The sequence below is a fragment of the Symphalangus syndactylus genome, chromosome 14 (assembly GCF_028878055.3).
Source record: "Symphalangus syndactylus isolate Jambi chromosome 14, NHGRI_mSymSyn1-v2.1_pri, whole genome shotgun sequence".
NCBI classification, from domain to species: Eukaryota; Metazoa; Chordata; class Mammalia; order Primates; family Hylobatidae; genus Symphalangus; species Symphalangus syndactylus.
This window is the reverse complement of record NC_072436.2, coordinates 103707186-103728557: the sequence shown is the minus strand read 5'-3', so window position 1 is coordinate 103728557 and position 21372 is coordinate 103707186. Positions and strand designations below refer to the sequence as shown.

The following is a 21372-nucleotide window of genomic DNA, read 5'->3' as shown; positions in this document are numbered from 1 at the left end:
CAGCCTCTGCCTGTCAGGCTAGCCTAGATGTCCATGTCTGTCTCCCCATTAGCCTCTTGGCTTCCATCTGAATAGCTCTGGCTTCTCCCAAGGAATTAGACGGTAGACACCCTGCAGGCACCTTAGTTCTGTCTAACCTTTAGGCAGAGCGAAGAATAATAGCAATGATGGCTTTCACTGAGCAGTTTTTCTGGGTCAGGCACTTTACTGAGTTCTTTGCATAGATCATCTCATTCAGCCTTCAGAACAGTGTGTGGATGCTATTATTATCTCAATGTTAGGAATTTAAAAAGATTCGAGGTTGAGGTATATGAATTAACTTGCTCAAGGTTATACTTGTACCAGTGTTGAGGCCAGAATCCGCTTGAGATCTCTATCCTATCACTGGAGAGCTGGGAGGAATCAGCTCTGCTTCGTGCACTCAAATGTCTCCAGCTCTCGATCTTCTCATGCCCAAGTTGGAGAGTGAGGCACATACCATTCACTTTAATAATGTTCCCTGGGCCTTATCTCTCAAGCATTTTCTTAAAAGAAGGCCAGGGCACTTAATTGGCATTTTCCAAAAGCCTCAGTTCCTTGTTAGAAAAAAATCTAGGTCTATGATGCTTACTCTTCCCATTCAACTCAACCTTTTTTATTTTCCCATACCATTTGCCCAGAGCTCTGTATATACCCAGAAATGATATGCATACTTCAGGTCTGAGGTTCCTCGCCTGCAGGCTCTGGAAATCCATGAACACAATAAACATTGCTAGTTAATCTTTAGCTTCAACAGAATACAGTATATAGGATAAATAATATAAATAGATACTGTTGTGGTTTAAAAGATACATATTCATTTAAAAGTGTTACTGAAGTTTCAGTAACATTCTCCACCATCATATGGGGGTGGAGGCAGATGAGAAATTTATGGACAGTATTTTAGAATGTGTTGGGAACTACTGCTGGGCTGCCTGTGCATGGGCTGGCTGATGGCTATGTTAGATATTTCACTTAGATTCCATTTTAGAATTTTTTGAGAAGAAAATTACCATTAATTTTTAGAGACCTATCTTCTAAGCTGTGGAAGACAAAGGAATTATAATTTCGAAAGTGAGGTACATGACAGAGTAATTATGAGGGAACTACACTAATGGCCTTAATTTGACTAAGATTAGATCCTTTCATGTAGAACTGAATTGAAACAAAAATGATTGAACCTTATTTTTTTCTCCTGAGGCCTTTTTGAACACTAGATGAGATGTTTTATAATTTAGAGTTTCAAGGCTGTAACTAGAGAAGATCCTCAAATATTTAAAAAAGGGTAAACTTGATATAAAATTGGTTTGTGAACTAACTTTTGTAGTTACCAGTAAAGACGTGCATTACTATGGATTCTCTTTTACAGAAAGAGAATATTTTGGGGGAACCCTGTCCCACATTATGCGTTTTCCTGGTCTCTGATCAATGACCCCAAAGCTGCCTATTGGATTATTAAGATATTTTTGTTTTGAGGAGATAAGTTATTTGTAAAATAAATAATTTGGAGATAATACATTTGGGGCTATTTCGTTGATTTATAAGATAGAAATAAAAAAATTTAAAAATTAGGATGATAAAGTCTCACAAATGGGCAAGCAATATCCTTTGTCTAAAAGAGGCAAACTAGAAACTTCAGGGGGTAAAATCCCCCACAGGTGCACAGTGCATCTGAGCCACCGAAACTGAACGTCATCAGGTACATAGATCCCAGATGCACCGTCAGTCCAGCCCCCCAAGAGGAGGAGCCCGAGGGACTCATATAGGGTGCACTCAAGAGGAAAGAGGTACCTGAGTCTTCGGGTGGCAGAAGTCAGTATCCTGACGACGATGTGTTTGCAGACTTAGCGCAAATACTGGAAAATCGGCTTCCTCCAAACAACTCTGGTCTACTGATGTCATTGTTTCTCAGAACCTGGAAAATAGAATTTACGTTTAATTAAATGAAACCCAGGATCATTCACTAGTGTTAAGCTAGAATAAATCCCCCTACCACTCTTTGGAAGTAGACTATCTTGTAATAGCCTCTCGCTCTCATGTCTTCATCTTTGTATTTTTTCTTTCTCTACTCAGTTTCCATCTATCTCTGCTTTATCCCTGTCTCCATCTCTCTCACTCTTTGTCTCTCTCCCTTTTTCTCTCCTCTCCATTTTAAAACATAGATGTATAGCAACCCGAAGTGTGATCTATATTCTAAATTGCGTTTTGGCACTCCTGGAGGGCCCAGCCCTTTGCTGCTTTGGTATTGGGGAAGCGCAGCTGCTTTAGAGTCCCTGCCACAGCCACGCACTCCCTGCTTAGGGGTTTTTGAATGATAGTAGTGGTAGTTTGGGGAGTTCCCCTAGAGACTTCTGGTGGGGACTTGTAGACTAAGTCTGAAAGCCGAAAACAAAACAACAAGGGATATTGGTGAACTAATTAGATTATGCAGCCAATTTGGTGGTTTATAAAAATGATTTATCTTAGCTGCTAAGATAAACAAAGAATATTTACACTGAACAAAAAAGTTGCGGGGCTGGGTGCAGTGGCTCATGCCTGTAATCCCAGCACTTTGGGAGGCTGAGGCAGGCAGATCACGAGGTCAGGAGATAGAGACCATCCTGGCCAACATGGTAAAACTTTGTCTCTACCAAAAATACAAAAATTAGCTGGGCATGGTGGCGTGTGCCTGTGATCCCAGATTCTCAGGAGGCTAAGGCAGGAGAATTGCTTGAACCAGGGAGTTGGAGGTTGCAGTGAGCCAAGATTGTGCCACTGCACTACAGCCTGGCGACCGAGTGAGACTCCGTCTCAAAAAAAAAAAAAAAAAAAAAGGTTGCTTCAGGAAAAACTCTTTTGAGGATATATGCTGATTCTCTTATGGATTTTAGTGTCAACGAGGTCATCAGAAATTATGATCAAGACCTGGTAACAAGTTGAGAAATAAGTTTGTGTGTGACTTCTGAGTAATGCTAACAGATATATTTTTAAAAATTCCAATTCATTTTGTAAGCTTGCAATCTGCAATTGGTGTTGAAGAAGCCATTTTATGGAGCATTTTATCATCTGGATACCAGATGTTCTGGAGTATATGCTTTTTTTTTTTTTTAAAAATGACCCATTTTATGGATTTTTTTTTTTTTTTTTTTACAGTCTAGGGATAACTCATTTTCATAGTCTGCAGAAAAACTCATGTTAGATGCATAGTGATTTCTCTCTATTCAAACTATTAATGCTTTGTATCATATAGTTTTATATATTCTCATTAAATCAATTCGTATTTACTGTTAGAATGAACGCATATTTACTGATAGCCTACTGTGAGCAAAGCACAGTACTACAAATTGTGGAGAGTTATGAATGCTGATTTCAAATAAGGTTATAAACATTTCTTTTGATGATGTGATAAGACAGCATGTAAATCTGCAATAGAAAAGTTAAGGTACTGCAAACACAATGCTATTTAGGACAAAGTCCACCCACTATAAAAAGCAAGGAGTCTCTAGCTGGGGAATCATTTGTTTAGTTGGCTTTTGCAGGACTGACTGTAGGATCAGTGTCCTCCCACTATTTAAATTCCCCTTTCCTTGGAAGCTTCCTGCCGCAGTTGTTTTGAGCCTCTTGCCTACGTGTCATGTCGCATTAGTGAGCGCAGGCCACATGGGACTTGGCTAGGATAGAAAATCCTGTATTTCTTGGGAGGAAAAAAAAAAATAAAAGCCCTCACATTCATTTCCAGTTATTCATTTATCATTTTAAGGTCCATCCCAGATCTAAACTGTCTAGATCTGAACTGTTAGATCTGAAATGTTGGTTTTTGGTTAGATGTTAATTGAAGGACAAATTGTCAGTTATTTTGATGTTAGTTTGTCATTTGACTTTCTATAAAAATAATTTAAGGCAATTTACAATGATGTATATGATATTTGAAAAAAAAAACGGGAACAGCCTGGGCATGGTGGTTCACACCTGTAATGCCAGCTTTTTGGGAGGCCGAGGTGGATGGATCACTTGATCCCAGGAGTTTGAAACCAGCCTGGGCAATATGGCAAAACTCCATCTCTACAAAAAACCAAAAGAACAAAAAAAACAAAAGTTAGTCAGGCATGGTGGCATGTGTCTGTTATTCCAGCTACTCAGGATGTTGAGGCAGGAGAATTGCTTGAAGCAAGGAGGCGGAGGTTGCAGTGAGCTGAGATTGCACCATTGCACTTGAGCCTGGGTGACTGAGTGAAGCCCTGTTAACAACAACAACAAAACAACAAAACAAGCAAACAAACAAAAAACCGAGGAACATAGGAAAGTGAAGCCAAGATAAAATAAGGATGGAAAAAGGCAAATGAATCAGCAGTGAACTCACCTATAAATTCTCACATCACAAAATCTATAATATGTTCTTTAAAAAAATACTTCTAGTTCCTGAAGTGATGCTACTTTCTCCACCTGTTGCTTTCTTCTGTCAGTCACTGTGTTGCCTCATAAGGCTCAAGGTGGCCAGCAGAGATGGGGAAAGAGATTCTCTTTTATATTTGCCAGCATTTGCAGTGCGTCTCAACCTGCCTTGGGTGCAGAGGGAAAGCTACTTGATGTGTTATTATAGTTCAGGGTTGCTTACTAATTCTTACAGTGAGCGGAGATCTGAAATAACCCCAACCACCCCCTAGCTATGGGAGCTTTCTATATTATCCTTAGCAGGTGAGCATTTGTATCTTTTATTAGTGTTCATTACATATAAAGCATTTGCTGGACTTGGACACATGTTATGCACTTGGGACAGGAAGAGCTACCATTTGCAGTTCTTGTCCTTGAAGAGCTTAGAGATAGAGACTTGTAGGATGCTGGTTTACTTAATTTTTCAAACATGCCTTTGTAGCCTCCTAGAAATATTAAAAGTGTGCTTTACTATTACTGAACTGCATCTCTGTCTCCTGACTTGTAGACATGTCCATAATATATTGTTAAAGGAGAAAAGCAAGGGGAGAGTAATGTAAAAAGTAGGATTCTTTTCCTACAAAAACATATGCCCCTCTGCCAAATATATGTGTTTGTATGCTACTGTAGGTTTGCATAAGCAAGGAGAAGATATGTCTAAAGATCTGCATCAAACTATTAACACTGGTTAATATTAACAATTGGTTGAGATTGATTAGTAAGGGGAAGTTTAAGGGAGAGGCAAGAGGATTAGCTTCTCCTTTAAACAGGACAAATGCTATTAATTACAATAACAATACAAAGCAATTATTAATTGCAATAATATTGCTATTAATACAATAAGCATGTATTACAATTTTAATTTGAAAGGCACTATTTAAAGTTTTAGAATCACAGTTAACAAATGAAAGCTATTTGTTTTGATCTAAAGTTCTGATTTTTGTTTTGATCAGCACATCATGCAGCGAATTCAGAGGCTTCAGGCTGACTGGGTCTTGGAAATAGACACCTTCTTGAGTCAGACGCCCTATGGGTACCGGTCTTTCTCAAATATCATCAGCATCCTCAATCCCACTGCTAAACGACATTTGGTCCTCGCCTGCCACTATGACTCCAAGTATTTTTCCCACTGGAACAACAGAGTGTTTGTAGGAGCCACTGATTCAGCCGTGCCATGTGCAATGATGTTGGAACTTGTTCGTGCCTTAGACAAGAAACTCCTTTCCTTAAAGGTATCTGTTTTCCGCTTGTTGATTCCTAGGATAAAGTACATTAGCAGTAACTCAGAGTGAATTCTAGAATCCTTGGAGGAATGAGAAGGCCATTTACAAATGGAGACTTTTGGTACATTTTTATTGTGAATATTAATTGAAAGATTGCATGATTGGGAATATCAACCATGGGCAATAAACCTAAGATACGTGGCAATGCATTCATTAATTGGCACCTGATTTCTCGGCCTTGAATGCACATTAAATTAAATGCAACATTTCTTTGTGAAAAATGAAGGAGAAAGTTTGTTTCAGGTATAGTATGAGAATTGTGTTTTATAATGAACTATGTTTATTTCTTCTTCTTTCTATGGCCATGAAACATCACAACCTTCTGATCTGAGAGATGTTGGCTCTTGGGTTGGAGGAGGGAGTTGCAGCAAAGTGGTTCTGAAGTGGAGAGCGGGTAATTCAGACCTATCAAGATGAAAAGCATGAAGCAGAAATGCATTATTGTTATTATCTGTGAATCTCAGCTCCATTTTATGTAGCATAGCAGAGCTTTTGTTATGCTCTCAACTCAAAATACTTCTGGGACTCTCAGATGTTATTTCAGTCTTGGTGTTCTTAAGGGTATATTGGAAAAAAGTGCTAAACTAGATGAAGACATTTTGTTCTGATATCACTCATAACCAAGTAAACACAACAAAGCAAAAACAAAAAACTTTGTTCGCAGGCAACAAATGCTTTGTTCTCTGCTCAGAGCTTTATGAAGGGTCCAGCCTTTGATACAATGGGCGTAAAGAAGTAAAAGGTTTATCTTGTAATGGAAGTAATAGAGATATTTGGTTCTATTTTTGCTGGATATGCTGAAATTGAAGAAAGCAAGACTTGTTTATACCCTCTCAGTCTCCTTTTCACTTCTTTTTTTTGGTTTGTTTTGTTTTCTGAGCCTTCTACAATCCCTTTGTCCCATGCTTTGCCCTGCTTTTAACTAGTTTCCTTCCCCAGCAATTGGATGAAGGTGTTCAGAAGCTGATGCAAAAGTTTAATTTTTCATATTTGCACTTCTAGTATAAGGACACAAAATGAAGTATGACTTGAAGACATTGTTCTGTGTAACGGATGTATTTTCTCTGAGTGAACTCCTTTGCTTTTTCCCATATAGCTCATATCTGCTTTTGGTGACCAGAAATATTAATAGAAAGGTCTGAATGAGTTATTGGATTGGAGTCATCATTAAAAAAATTCTAATCAACATATACATTCTCATAGTAATCCTTTCTGTTAGAGATAAATGGTGAGGTGGCAGATTTTTTTAAGAGGCTGTTTTTGAATGCAGACTTTGAGAGTATCAGATTTATTCTTCCAGTTATATGTTTTAACTACATTTGTATTGAGAAGTTAAGTTCTTCAGCTGTCATGGATTGGGTAGACAGTGGTGGGAAGTGACCTGAAAGAGCTCTGGATAAGTAGACTGGATTATTCCCAACTCTTCATAGCCCCACCTCTCTCAAGTAATAGGACTGTCATTACACATCCACATCCTTTTCCTGGTAACTTTGCTGCATCCTCCCACTGTAGCCAGTTGTACTTCCTCATCTCTTCACTCTGGACTTGGTTATTTGACTTACCTTAGCCAATGGGATGTTAGTAGAGGTGACACAAGCAGAGGCCGGAAGTGTGCTTGTGTCATGGGGCTTGCTCTCCCCTGTCTTTGCCATAACCATGAGAATGGCATGCCCTTGCTAGCCTGCCAGTCCCAGCAGAAGGATGAGACACCTGGAGCAGAACCAACCTCACTGACTGCACAGTGAAGCAGAGCTGCCCCAGCCAAACCCATTCTAGATCAGCTGCTCCCTAGCTGACCAACAGAGGTTATGTATCCCAGGAAGATACATAATGGTATTTTAAGCCACTGTGTTGATGGGGTGTTATTCTATTCTGTTATTGCAACGTTAGCTAACTGATACAGCCTTGAATGGAGAAAGACTGTAGATAACCCACTGACTATGTGAACGCTGGTAATTAGGCATTTGTAGTGTTACCATGAAGACCTTCATACATCAGGCCAGTCAGATTCTCCTAGCTCCAAGGTACTAGGCTGAGTTACTAGCAGCGAAGGCCATGGCTATTTTTCTGCCATTCCTGAAATGAAGCAAAAAGAGCAGGTTGCCTCATGGGACTCAGGATGAAGTCCACAGATAAGAAAATATTTTTCTATGTCCACAACAGTTTATTGCTGGCTAAATGAATGGATATTAGGCAAACAGAATGAAAGTAAATCATTGTACTGATCATTGGAGTCACCCAGCTGTTGAAGTTTCACTGAGGTACTTGAACTGTCAAGCCTGCAAGAGATAAAAACTATCTCCGTTTGCCTCTGCCCTGGGCATGAGCAGAATGCCTCTTTTCCCAACCGGTCCCGTTCTGCCCTCTTGTTCTGTGATTATGTTGTCTGATTTGAAGCTAGAACTTTCAAGGCCCTTTAAACAACTGGAAGCTTAGAATGTCTCTACTGAAGTAAGCACCTTACAATTTTTGCCAATGAGAAAATCTGTTTAATTATTTAATGCTTATTAAACCCTGAGTGCATTTATATTGTACAAACCTGTCCTCTGCTTAATGCTCTCCAGGAGTTATGGAGGATTCAAATCAAATTAAACTGTCCTTTCCTCATGGTATAATTAAGGAGCAATATGAAATGATTAGTGTACAAAATTAACTTAGTTTTCAGATGATAAAGACAATTTTTTTCTCCTTTGAAATCACCGTTAAAACAATCAGGGAAACTCCATTTTTTGAAGAAACTAGAGAACATCTGTGAATAGGAACCACAATATGAAGACAGAAGTTGGATGGAGAAATGGCAGATGACATATCAGAGTGGAGAGAAGTCACACTCTCCTGGAGAGGGAAGAAATGGAAGAAGCCAGTGGTTTCCCTGATAGAATCCTAAAAAGGCTCAGGGATTGGAGATGTGATAAGCTGAAGAAGGCAGAAGTGAGGAAGGGGTTAGAGTGGAGAGTGTCTGTAAGTCTGTCTAAGGAGTAGGTGGATGTAGAGATTCCCACCCCACACCAGGCAGGTAGGTGAGTGCCCCTTGTGCCTTTTCCACAGACGAGAAAATATTTTTCTAGAGAAGTTGAACCAGGGAGGTTATGGAATTGAGAATAGCAAGTATAGAGGAGGGTGACAGTGACGCACCCCATGGAAATTGGGGAGATTAGGTGAAAACCTACACACTGAACAGTGAGATCTATAGTCTCTCTCCCATCTTCAGCACCAGAAAGCCATCAGATAGGAAACTGGAAGATTCTTCTTCAGAGAGTGTGAACCACCCTGCAGAAAAATCCCAGATGGTGACATTCAGTAATCCTCAATGAAAACACTGGCTGGACACCAGATTGCCCTGCAGTGAAGCCAACCAATCTGTGTCTCCAACCAGCATTTTAATATCTTATTCTTTAACATGAATGAACACAAAGGATGACCAGACATTTGAGGACAGACTCCAGCATGAAAGAAAGGGCCTGGAGCAGTGGCTCATGTCTGTAATCCCAGTACTTTGGGAGGCCGAGGTGGGAGGATTGCTTGAGGCCAGGAGTTTGAGACCAGCCTGGGCAACATAGTGAGGCTCCCTCTCCAAAAAAAAAAAAAAAAAAAAAAAAAAAAAAAAAAAAAAAAAATTAGCTGGTTATGGTGGTACACACCTGTAGTCCTAGCTACTTGGGAGGCTGAGGCAGGAGGATTGCTTGAGCCCAGGAGTTCAAGGCTGCAGTGCACTATCATTGAGCCACTGCACTCCAGCCTGGGCAACAGAGTGAGACCCTGTCTCTTAAATAAATAAATACTTTTTTAAAATGTAAAAAAAAAAAAAAGAAAGCAAAACAAATAATACAAATTTAAAATGAAGTTGGAGGAAATAGAGCAGAAAATGACTTAAAGGACACTTTTCTAATATTCTTACAGAGATAAGAGGAGACATTATATCTATGAAACAAAACCAGAATGCTGCAATAACAGAACAATCGGTCAATAAGAAGGAGCTTCTGGAAATTAAAATTTCTATTTTCAAAATAAATAAATCAATAAAACAGTTGGATGCTAAAGTAGAAGAAATATCTTTTTTAAGAAAGAGGAATGACAAAAAGGAGATGATTATGACTTCTGGAGAACAATTGTAACAATTCCAGTAGGTCATATAAAAAGTATTGGGAATGAGAATGGCACTGGACTTCTCAGTAGAAACTTTGGGAGCTAGAAAACAATGAAATTATGCCTTAAATATTTTAAATAAAAATAATTTGCAACCCAGAATCTTCAGACCCAGACAAATTAAATAGGAAAATAGAATGAAGACATTTTCAGAGGTAAATCTCAACAAGTTTCACTCCCATGTTTTGTGTTTTTTCCCCCCACAAGTTGCTTAAAGCTGTGCTCCAGAAAAATCAAGAAAGAAATCAAGGAAGAGGGAGTCATGGAGTTCAGCTCACTGGGGGTCCCATATAGGAGGGGCAGAAATCTGCAGGGTGATGGTGAGGGGAGCCCTAAGATAACAAACAGATGGGCAGCAGGCCTAGTGGTTGGTCCAGGCTGGAGCAGGCAGCAGAGGGCTCCAGAACGGCTGATTCTTAAAAAACAAAACCAGACAGACACACGAGAAATAAAGGTGTGATAGCGTCTGGAATGCTTGACCACATAATGGTGAAGCATATTAGGCTCAAAGAAAACAAAGCAAATGAAAGAGAGGCCTGTGGTGAGGAATGGTGGGAAATAGGTTTGCAGAGGCAGGACGAACTGGATTGGGATGTTTGTGTATATGGAAAAGGACAGAAAGAGACAGATGCCCACTGGTTTTTGGTTTGAGTAACTGCAAGGGTGGTTTTGCCATCCATTTGGTTGGCAATACAGATTTCCGGGGGAACCTCAGGAGTTGAGTTTTGACACTTTGTTCGAGGTGTCTATTAACGTCTGTGTGGAGATCTTCATTTGGCAACTGAATATGTAGTCTGGAGATCGGTAGTGAAGTCAGGGCTGGAGATATATTTTTTGGAATTGATACATACGTGTGTGTTGTGTTGTGTGTGTATTATTATAATATAATACAATATAACATATAATATATATATAGAGAGAGAGACCAGCCTGGGCAACATACTAAGGCTCCATCTCTACAATATTATTATTATTTTTAAATAATTATATTAAAAATTCTATATATATAATAATACACACACACAACACAGCACACACACACACACACACACAAGACAATATACACATACCCACACATAGATGATTTAAAGCCTCAAGAAGAGATATCAAGAGAGTGAGTGAGTGTGGACAGAGAAGGGAAGAGAACCATGGAGCAAGCCCCCGAGGGTCTCTAGTGTTAAGAGGGAAGGGAGATGAAGGGAGCCATTAGTGCTAAGATAGGAGGAATATGGTATCTTAAGAACCAAATGAAGCAAGTGTAGCCAGGAGGGAGTGATTAACCGTGTCGAATGCTGACAATAAATCAAGAGAGATGAAGACTGAGAGTTGACCACTGGATGTAGCCATGTAGAGTCATTGGTATTCTTGACAAGAGCAGTTTCAGTACACGGTGGAGATAAAACCCAACTGGGCTAAGTTTAAGAAGCGGGATAGGAGACAGTGTGAATAGACAACTCCTTCAAGGGGTTTTGCTATAAATGGGATTACAAAATTGGGCAGTAGATGGTGGAGATAGTGAGGTCAAATATTTTAAGATGAGAAAAGCAACAGCATGTTTGTTGGCCGATGGGAATTATCCAGCAGAGATAGAAAAATTGATGATGTAGGAGAGAAACGGTATTTGCTAGAGCAATGTCCTTGAGCAGATGAGAGAGGATAGGATTTTGTGCATAAGCAGAGAGACTGGCATCTGATATGAGCATGACAGAAAGAAATCAAGGTCATTGGTTGGGAATGAAGATGGGTGAGGTGGCAGGGAGAGGAGGAATGTGAAATCCTAGAAGAGTGCCAGAGTGACTGAACTAAGAAAATACAGCATGACTTGCCAGTCAACATGAAAGGCCAATGTGAGGTTTGTGGTCATGAACTTTAAGCAAGGCCAGACAGTGTGGTTATATATATTTTTTTCTCTGGTGAGGTTTAGCTGCATGAGTGCTGGCACAAAGTAGGTAGAGTATGTTTTTGCCATGAAAGTTTGACCAAGGCAGAGAGGGGCAAGGGAGTTGAGGGTGTATGCTAGTAAGTGATTGGCATGATTGACTGGAATTTAAGCCAAATATAGAGTGAAGTGAGGACATTATGGGGGTGAAGGACTGTGAAAAGGTGAAACATTCAGTAGATTAGGGGTTCCAGTGGGATTGAAGGACTTTGGAGTTTAGAGTACCAGGACCAATCTGAAAGACAGGGGTTATTGTCAGACAGAGGAAAGTGTAAAATAAATTAGAATCCTAGTCACTCTTTTTGGTTCCATTCAAATACTGTATTTTTCATAAAGCCTTCCTCGACACCCCCAGGATTTTGCTTCTCATTCTGTCCAATTTCTAGAGGACTTTTATGTTACGTTTGTGGCTGGTGGCACATTTTGCCATGCTCATGTATTTGTTTTATCTCACGCCAACCCAACTAAAGTATAGGCTATTTCAAGGGAAGCACTGTAATTATTATTCTTTGTGTCTGTAGCATTCCTAGGGCAGACTCTTGAAGCTAGACTCAGTACAAAATTGAAGACTTAAATAAGGTGAGAAGCAAGAAAGATTTACAGTTGTTTCAGGTTGGATTCCCCAGGAAGCACCCTCCGATACGGAGTTTAGCATTCAGGTCACTTATTAGGGAGTGGCCTTGGATCAACACAGGTATCAGGGAGGGGAAAGAAATGGTGTTGGATGGAGGGAGAAGTCGAGCTGCAGTGCAGGTTCAACAACGGCCTCAGCCAACCCCTGGGGAGCTCTGGAGATATGATGGCTCTTTAGAGAGCCCCCCGTACCCGTGTAGGTCAGCACTGGATGTAGGACACTCCCAGGATGTGCAGCTGAGGCAGTTCCTAAAGTGACTGACGGCTCTTCCAGCAGCTGAGGCAATACACCCTCCTGTAGGGGAAGTGGGTGGTGTATCACACGATTCATCACAGCACTTTCATTGTTTCAAAATTCTGTGAGGAGTAAGAAAAAATATAAAAGACTTCTATTTTCAGAGGGAATGGAAGAAGGTGGTTTATATGGGTGAAGACTGTGGGAGGTGTGATGACTTTTGAAGAGGAAGTGGTGTGGAATAAATTTTGCCATAGTTTCACTTGCTTTTGTATCTTCCTTTCTTTATGGCATCTATCTTTTTGCCCAATTAATAGAAAATCATGCTATTTTTCATCATCACTGTATTTTTTTGCTATATTTTTATTGTTGTTTTTACCAGACTGTTTCAGACTCCAAGCCAGATTTGTCACTCCAGCTGATCTTCTTTGATGGGGAAGAGGCTTTTCTTCACTGGTCTCCTCAAGATTCTCTCTATGGGTCTCGACACTTAGCTGCAAAGATGGCATCGACCCCACACCCACCTGGAGCGAGAGGCACCAGCCAACTGCATGGCATGGTTAGTCTGGGCAATTTCCATGGCACTGTAGCTGTAGGCTCTGCCTCCAAGGAAAAGGTTGCAAAAGCCAAGTAAAGACCTAAAAATGCCACAGCATCCTTGGAGCACAGTGTTTATGATAGAACATTCCTTGGCAGGCATTGGGTTTTTGAGGAATCCCAGAGCTAAAAAGAATGATTCTGAGCTGGCACTGTGGCTCATATCTGTAATCCCAGCATTTTGGGAGGTTGAGGTGAGAGGATCACTTGAGCCCAGGAGTTCGAGACCAGACTGGGCAAAATAGGGGGACTTCGTCTCTACAACAAATAAAATAATTAGCTGGGTGTTGTGTATGCCTGTAATCTTAGCTACTCAAGAGGCTAAGGCAGGAGGATTGTTTGAGCCCAGGAGTTCGAGGCTGCAGTGAGCTATGATTGCTCCATTGCACTCCAGCCTGGGAGACAGAGGGAGACTCTGTTAAAAAAAAAAAAAAAAAAGTAAGAAAGAAAGAAAAATTGCTGGTTAGAAGCCATGTTTGACTGAGCTTAATTAAAATGATAAAATCATGTAAAAAATTGGATTACAGGAACATCAGATTCAGTTGGGCCCAATGGGAGCACATTCCCCCAGTACTGTATGGAGGTGGAGAGAGCAAACCCCTTCTTTCAGGCCTTTATAAGTCTGAAGAACATGGGGCTTTGGGAAATGGAATAAAAGAGGGGTGGGGGTGAAGAATTTCCTTGGTGGCTTCAAAGTATTACTGTGACTCCAGTGTGACTATGACAGTTTGATGTGTTGGTTTTGATGTGGCATTTTTGACATGGGGGGTGGGGATATTTTAATGCTGCCTTAAAACCCTACTATTATTACTAAGTAATGGGTGCAACACACAGCCTCATTTTCATCCCCATTCCTGGGCCCACACTCCATCCCTAATCCCTCCCCCGACTCCTGCATCTTCTCCTGACTCTGACTCTCTTCCCATATTCGATCTTCATTCTGTCCCCACGTCTTCACTAACCCCGGCTTGGAACCTCATGCTACCCTTGAGACTTCACTCTCCCCAGTGCCTTCATCCCTCCCTGACGCTCACCCCATCTGTGAACTGATAGCTTATTCCCAGCACCCCCACTCATTCCTATCCATTGCCCTATCACTGACCTTCACCCTATAAAAGTCCAAATGGTCACATTCTGTGTCCTCTATGACCCTAACACACCTCCTGTTGGCATTTGCTCCCTCCTGTTATCCATTGGCAGCTCCTAATGGGCCGGGGAATGTGGTCAGCATCTCATTCATTCACTTGTGCCCAAGTGCCCAAAAAGCATTCAGAACATATTCACAAGAGGAGAGGCCTGGTTGATCAGTAGTAGAACAAAGTTATTTATTTATCGGTCCAAATATATGAAGCCACAGTGATTCATATATTTGGATCGATAAATAAATTTGTTGAATGAAGATCATTTTTTTTCCAGAAACAAACCCTTAATAGATTATCCAACCTTGTGAATATGTTGTGATTTCAAAGAAGCCTATTTTTTCCTACGATGAATATATTGAATTTTCATTTATGAATTTATTCATACTATGTCTTTAGGATCACAGACTCTGAAAATATTTATCTACTATGTGTTAGGATGTATGCTAAATATTTATCCACACATTATTTTACTTAGATAAATCAGGAGGTCTTAATCTAGTGAGTAGTCTTCAGAGAGTCCTCGTGATGAGACGATAGAGAGCTATAACCAGAAGGAAACTTTAGAGATCAGCTAGTTTGAGCTTCTTATTTGATACACAAGGAAATGGAGATCCAGAGACACAATGTTATATAGCTCCTGTACAAGGAATTTTTCTTAGATACTACTTGATCAGTAAATAGTTACTATCCAAGTGCCTTCCTTTAGGAGTTTTATCATTACAGATTAAGGATAAAATGGCTAAACAGAGAGGATTAGAAGATCAGATAGGCTTGGACTCCTTTCTGAAAATAAATGTATACTTTTAAAGTTCACAAAATATTCATCCAAATGTCTTCTTTGTAATTTATCCTTAGTGATATCCTTTTGGAGTTTCATACACAAATAATCAATACTTTGCTATTTTTCCACATTACATAAGCAAGATTTAAAGAGTTCCCCAAAATAATTAGCATAAAATGTTAGTAAATCTTTGGTTCATTCATATAGCTTGCCATATTATTCTCAATTACTGAAATGCAGTTAATTTTGACTGATCGTATTTCCCTATTGATGAATATAAAATGCGTTTTGGTGATGGTGATTAAACGTTACTTTTTCTCCCTCAGGATTTATTGGTCTTATTGGATTTGATTGGAGCTCCAAACCCAATGTTTCCCAATTTTTTTCCAAACTCAGCCAGATGGTTTGAAAGACTTCAAGCAATTGGTAAGCACCACTGTTATTAATGAATAAAACATAATTTCTTGCTACTGACAGATACTACATTTTAAAATTTAAAATTTATAATTTGGGCGGGCACAGTGGCTCACGCCTGTAATCCCAGCACTTTGGGAGGCCAAGGCAGGCAGATCAGCTAGGGTCAGGAGTTCGAGACCAGCCTGGCCAACATGAAACGGGGGTTTCATGTTTAGTAGAGATGGAGTTTCACTAAACAAATACAAAATAAATACAAAAATTAGCTGGGTGTGGTGGCGGGCACCTGTAATCCCAGCTACTTGATAGGCTGAGGCATGAGAATCACTTGAACCTGGGAAGCAGAGGTTGCAGTGAGCCAAGATGGTGCCATTGCACTCCGGCCTGGGTGACAGGGTGAGGCTCCATCTCAAAAAAGAAAAAAAATTATAATTTATGTGTATGATTTAAAGTGTAATATACTTTATTGGCTTTTTTCTTGCTTAATTGATTAATTATTCATCTTTGTAGTAAGCCCAGTTTATTTTCCTGCATGAAACTATATTTTGAAATGGAAACAAAATACTATATTTCATGTTTGCACATCCTTAAAAATGGTTTGAAAATATTTGAAAATATTTTCCCAGAGTCCTGTTTGAAGCATGTAGAATGCATTTCGAGAGGAAAGTTTACTCAACAAAGCATGTTGGCTAATACTGAATATGATGTCCTTATAATGATACTAAAAGATATTCTTCAGTTTTTCTTTTCCATCTCTGTCTTTGCCATCTTCTATTTTCTACCTTATCCAGATATTATTTTCCCTTAAATCTAGTACAATCTCTGCCAATTTTCCAAAGAAGCAAGAGATCAGGATGAAGAGAAAGCCAGATCCTTTAAGATTTAGAGTCAAATAAATGGAAGTTGACTAGGCCAGACCAGGTCAGGCCAGGCCAGCCCAAGAAATGTATGTATCTATGGCTGAAGAGAGGAGCTTGGGGCTTGGAGAAAGAAAAGGAGAATAACTTTGTACTACCACCCTACCCAAAACAAAACAAAACAAAACAAAGCAAACTCTTCAGGCATCAGGGAAAGATGAAAATGAGATTGATCTTTATTGTAGAATCCAGGCCAGGGGGCTGCTTTGAAGGCAAGAATTTCATGCTAGAAATTCCTTATTAGCCACAGAAACTTCTTGGAGCAAGATAGACTTGTATTACTTCTAAGCAGTGGGAAAAACACTGCCATCATAACTCACACTTTTGCCATGAGTAAAGAATTTGTCTAGAATCTTAGAGAAACTTCTGCTTGAACTTTAGATGCACATCATTGACAAATTTCATTTCCTAGTTTGAAAGAATTACTATAATGGTGTTATTAATATAAACTTCTTGGGCTTCTTCCTTGCAGCATATTTTCCTTACTTTGATGGTAGCCTTGAGAAACTGAGTTTGGCTTTCTTTCAAGGATTTTGTGCACTTTTATTATGTCCTGTACCAGAATGAACTTATGCCAATAACTTGCACCTTCATTCAATTTTAACCCATTGTGCCCCTCCTATTGGTATCTACATTTCAAACCCTATCTCTAGTTGTATAAGAAAAAGTTGTGTCTCATGGTAAAGGAATTATAAGTATCAATAAACAGACAAGAATATTGTTTTTGGTGGTAGTTAGGGCTTTCTCAATGTTCCTAGAATCATATTACATATGATTGATTACTAGTTGGTTTAGTTTTACCCTAGCTAGTTCCTAGCTATCCTAGAAAGTTTCATTTGGTTGTCTTATAATATTCATGTAATCTCTTGTCATCTTGTAACATACAATACCTGACTTATGTAGGCCAGTGGTTCTCAAACTTTAAAGTGCATCACAATCACCTAGAGGGCTTCTTCCACACAGATAGCTGGACTCCAGCCCTAGAATTTCTGTAAGTCTGAGGTGGGACCAGATAATTTGCATTTCTGATAAGTTCCTAGGTGTTGCTGATGTTGCTGGTCGGACATCACACTTTGAGAACCACTGACGTAGGTCAGTCACACTAGGTATCCCTTTCCCATAGAGTGGCCACTTGATATACTTCATCTCTACTCTGTTTGAGTATTCCCCTTTTAAGCCCCATATCTCATCTAAGGCATTCTTCATGCAGCATCTTGGACCTATAAGCATCTACACCTGCACCTGTGTTCCCCCCTTCCACCTACCTGTCCTCTGTTTTTTTCATTCTCTATCTCTCCACTGTTCTGTTGAGTTTCTACCTCTAAGGAGGTTCTCACCTGTAAGTGTAGAGCCACATTTGACTCTTCTCTCTTCCTGCTCCAAAAGGTACACATCCCTGTTCAACCCAGATGTTTATTGTCATGGGTGTGGCCATGCTTGCTGTTGCATAATCTTTTACAAATTACGGACACATGTGCTAAGATTTCAAACTCCTTAAATAAGGATACATTATGAGTCTTGATCAGATAAAAATAGTTGTTCATTTACTGTATAATTGTCATCTACAGAACATGAACTTCATGAATTGGGCTTGCTCAAGGATCACTCTTTGGAGAGGCCGTATTTCCAGAATTACAGTTATGGAGGTGTGATTCAGGATGACCATATTCCATTTTTAAGAAGAGGTAATATGTGTGTGTGTGTGTGTGTGTGTGCGTGCGCAGCCTGATTTTGGAGTACAACAGTGGGATATGAGAAAGTACACAGATGATGATGAATTATTAGCTGTCTTTATATGGTACAGAGCTCCCTCTGCTTGAAGAATGACCCTTTCTAGTTTACTCACTGGAGTAATGCACATTGTTACAAGTTGGTTCTTTCTTAATAGGTGTTCCAGTTCTGCATCTGATACCATCTCCTTTCCCTGAAGTCTGGCACACCATGGATGACAATGAAGAAAATTTGGATGAATCAACCATTGACAATCTAAACAAAATCCTCCAAGTCTTTGTGTTGGAATATCTTCATTTGTAATACTCGGATTTAGTTTATGATAATTAGTTCTAGAATTGAATTCAAAAGTCAAGGCATCATTTAAAATAATCTGATTTCAGACAAATGCTGTGTGGAAACATCTGTCCTATAGATCATCCTATTCTTAGGTGTCTTTGGTTATCAGATCAATTATAGAATAATTGTGTTGTGATATTGTGTCCTAAATTGCTCATTAATTTTTATTTACAGATTGAAAAAGAGGGACTGTGTAAAGAAAATGGAAAATAAATATATTTCAAAAACTTTTTTAGATAAACACGATGAGGCAAAATCAGGTTCATTTATTCAATGATAGTCTTCTAAACAGTACTTAAATAGTGGTTGGAAAATGTAGCCTTCATTTTATGATTTTTTCATATGTGGGAATCTATTACATGTAATACAAAACAAACATAGTTTGAAGGCTGTCAGATTTATTTGAGAAATGTTTGTAGGGTTAATTTTATGGTAATTAAAATCAGAATTAAGTGCTATGTTGTGATGTCTTTTTTATATATAAAAGAATAATGATATAATTTAATGCATAGTCCAATTTTTATAGGGTTTGGCAAATTTAACGTTCTCATTGTAAAAATAATAGTCAATAAGAAAAATTTTGGAAAATGGAGAAAAGAAGAAAACTATAATCCCATTATATTAACAGAATCACCATTAGTTCGCTTTTTAGTTTTTCCTCACTTTTTATTTTTATTTTTTTTGAGACAGGGTCTCACTCTGTTGCCCAGGCTGGAGTGCAGTGGCATGATCATGGCTCACTGCAGCCTTGACCTCCTGGGCTCAAGTGATCCTCTCACCTCCACCCCACGAGTGATTGGGACTACAGGCATGCACTACCTAGCTAATTTTTTTGCCTGGCTAATTTTTTTGGTATTTTTATATGGATGTGGTTTCTCCATGTTGCCCAAGGTGGTCTTGAACTCCTGGGCTCAAGCAATGTTCCTGTCTTGGCCTCCCAAAGTGCTGGGATTACAGGCATGAGCCACTGCTTCCAGCCTCCTCGTATTTCTTAAATGCAGATTTTTCTTATAAAGGTATAATCAAACTATATTACAATTTTTTTGGTCTGTTTTTTTCCTGTTAAACTATGTGATTACCAGGCATATATTTGCTGTTTTGGTTTTGGATTGAGGTGAGGACAGAAAAAGACTGCTGAATGTGAACTCTAGAGTCAATTTTAAGGTAACACAGTAGTACTGCAGTAGTTGTGACAATTTTTGTGTAGGTGGATTATATGGTATTCAGTTTGGTTAGTTAGTTAGAGCATTTTTTTCTGGAAATACATAGGCATTCATAAGTTGTCTTTAGCTATAGGAAACAATTATCTAGAAATACAAACTTGATCAATTAAATAATTAGGAAATCGTTCCTGGCATACAGATGAAGTCAGCTGGGGCCACTGTCTTCTGTGTGTTCCCTGTTCAGACCAGACATTTAGTAAATACTCAGTGAATTAATGTGCCCAATGACAATGAAAGTCATTGGGAAAGTAATTTACTTGCTAAAACATAGTTTTCAGGTAAGAAAATGATAAAAATAATTTCATCTATTTGACTATGTAAATTATATAGAAGAGTATAGCCAGAATTATATATGTATACTTAGATATATTTTATGCTATATATAACATATATAAATATATATTACATTTACATATATTTATATATAACATATATAAATATATATTACATTTACATATATTTATATATAACATTACCTGTCTATAATTTCATGTTGGTAAATTATACAGAATTAGATTTTTCTAGGGTTCTTTTTTATTTTCCAAATGTCCTTCCAAAGTCATGCATGTCCTTCCAAAGTCATGTAAATGAAAGCTATGCGTTTGTGAATTAATGATATTAAGAGCTAACACTTACTGAGTGCTAACTCTGTGCCAGACAGAGTCACATATGCTTTATATATTTTACTAACTTAATCCCCACAACAATTGTGTGAGGTAGGTGGTATTAGTAAGCTTACTTTATGATGCTCAGGGTAGTTAAGTGTATTCGCCAATATTACATAACTAGTAAGTGGTAATAGTGGGATTTGTACCCAAGAAGTCTAGCTCTAAAGCTTATACTTGGGAACCACTCTAGAATATTGCCCATTTACATGAAAAGAACTATGCAGAATATTCCTGATGCCAAATGCAAAGCAATAGTTGTATCTTGAAATTTTTATAGGTCATTTCAAACTGGGGATGCATTCTTAGGTCATTGCTGCCACGATTCACCTGACAACATAGGCTTCAGAGACACATAATTTCCATGCAGAATGATTACTCTGCCGTAGTGAAGGCTATTTTTGCATAAGTGTGGGTATATACAAATCAACACGAGTGGTTCCGGGCTAAAGTATCTAAGCCACAAAGCAGGATTAAAGGGAGCTGAGTTTTCTGGATTAATTTTTTGGATGAGAGAAAACATATGAAAAGAGTTCAGGGAAAACACATATTTTTTAACGTGAGGAAATAAATGGTCTAACAGACTGATGATATTAAAACAGAATGAAATGAAGTTTTAATGAGGAACCTAAACATTAGTCAACCGTACTGCATACATAATTATAAGCCTAAATGATAAGCTCCTTTGGAGGCAAAATGAAATTAATAAGAGATCTGCTATAATCTGTTGAGTTCACATTAGTTGAATTATTTTTAGAGGAGGTTGGTGGATATGTTGAAATGGGATAAAACAAAAAATAAAACCATAAGCAGCTTAATTCAGTGAAGGTTTTCTTCCTTGAAAAGACATATCCTCAAATTCTACTCACTAAGAGTTTGCACTGATAAGGAAAAGCAGC

General features: G+C 38.8%; 1 protein-coding gene across 4 annotated transcripts in view; it reads left to right on the top strand.

Annotated features, from left to right (window-relative positions):
• QPCT (glutaminyl-peptide cyclotransferase) overlaps positions 1-19043 on the top strand; it is a 48168-nt gene extending 29125 nt beyond the window's left edge. For all 4 annotated transcript variants that reach the window (XM_063618165.1, XM_055243682.2, XM_063618164.1 and 1 more), the window contains 5 exons: positions 5382-5660; positions 13047-13223; positions 15511-15610; positions 18084-18200; positions 18404-19043. In XM_063618165.1, coding sequence (XP_063474235.1) covers positions 5382-5660; positions 13047-13223; positions 15511-15610; positions 18084-18200; positions 18404-18549 — 819 coding nt within the window. In that variant the 3' untranslated portion in view covers positions 18550-19043. The remainder of the gene's footprint in view (positions 1-5381; positions 5661-13046; positions 13224-15510; positions 15611-18083; positions 18201-18403) is intronic.
• The last annotated feature ends 2329 nt before the right edge of the window (positions 19044-21372 follow it).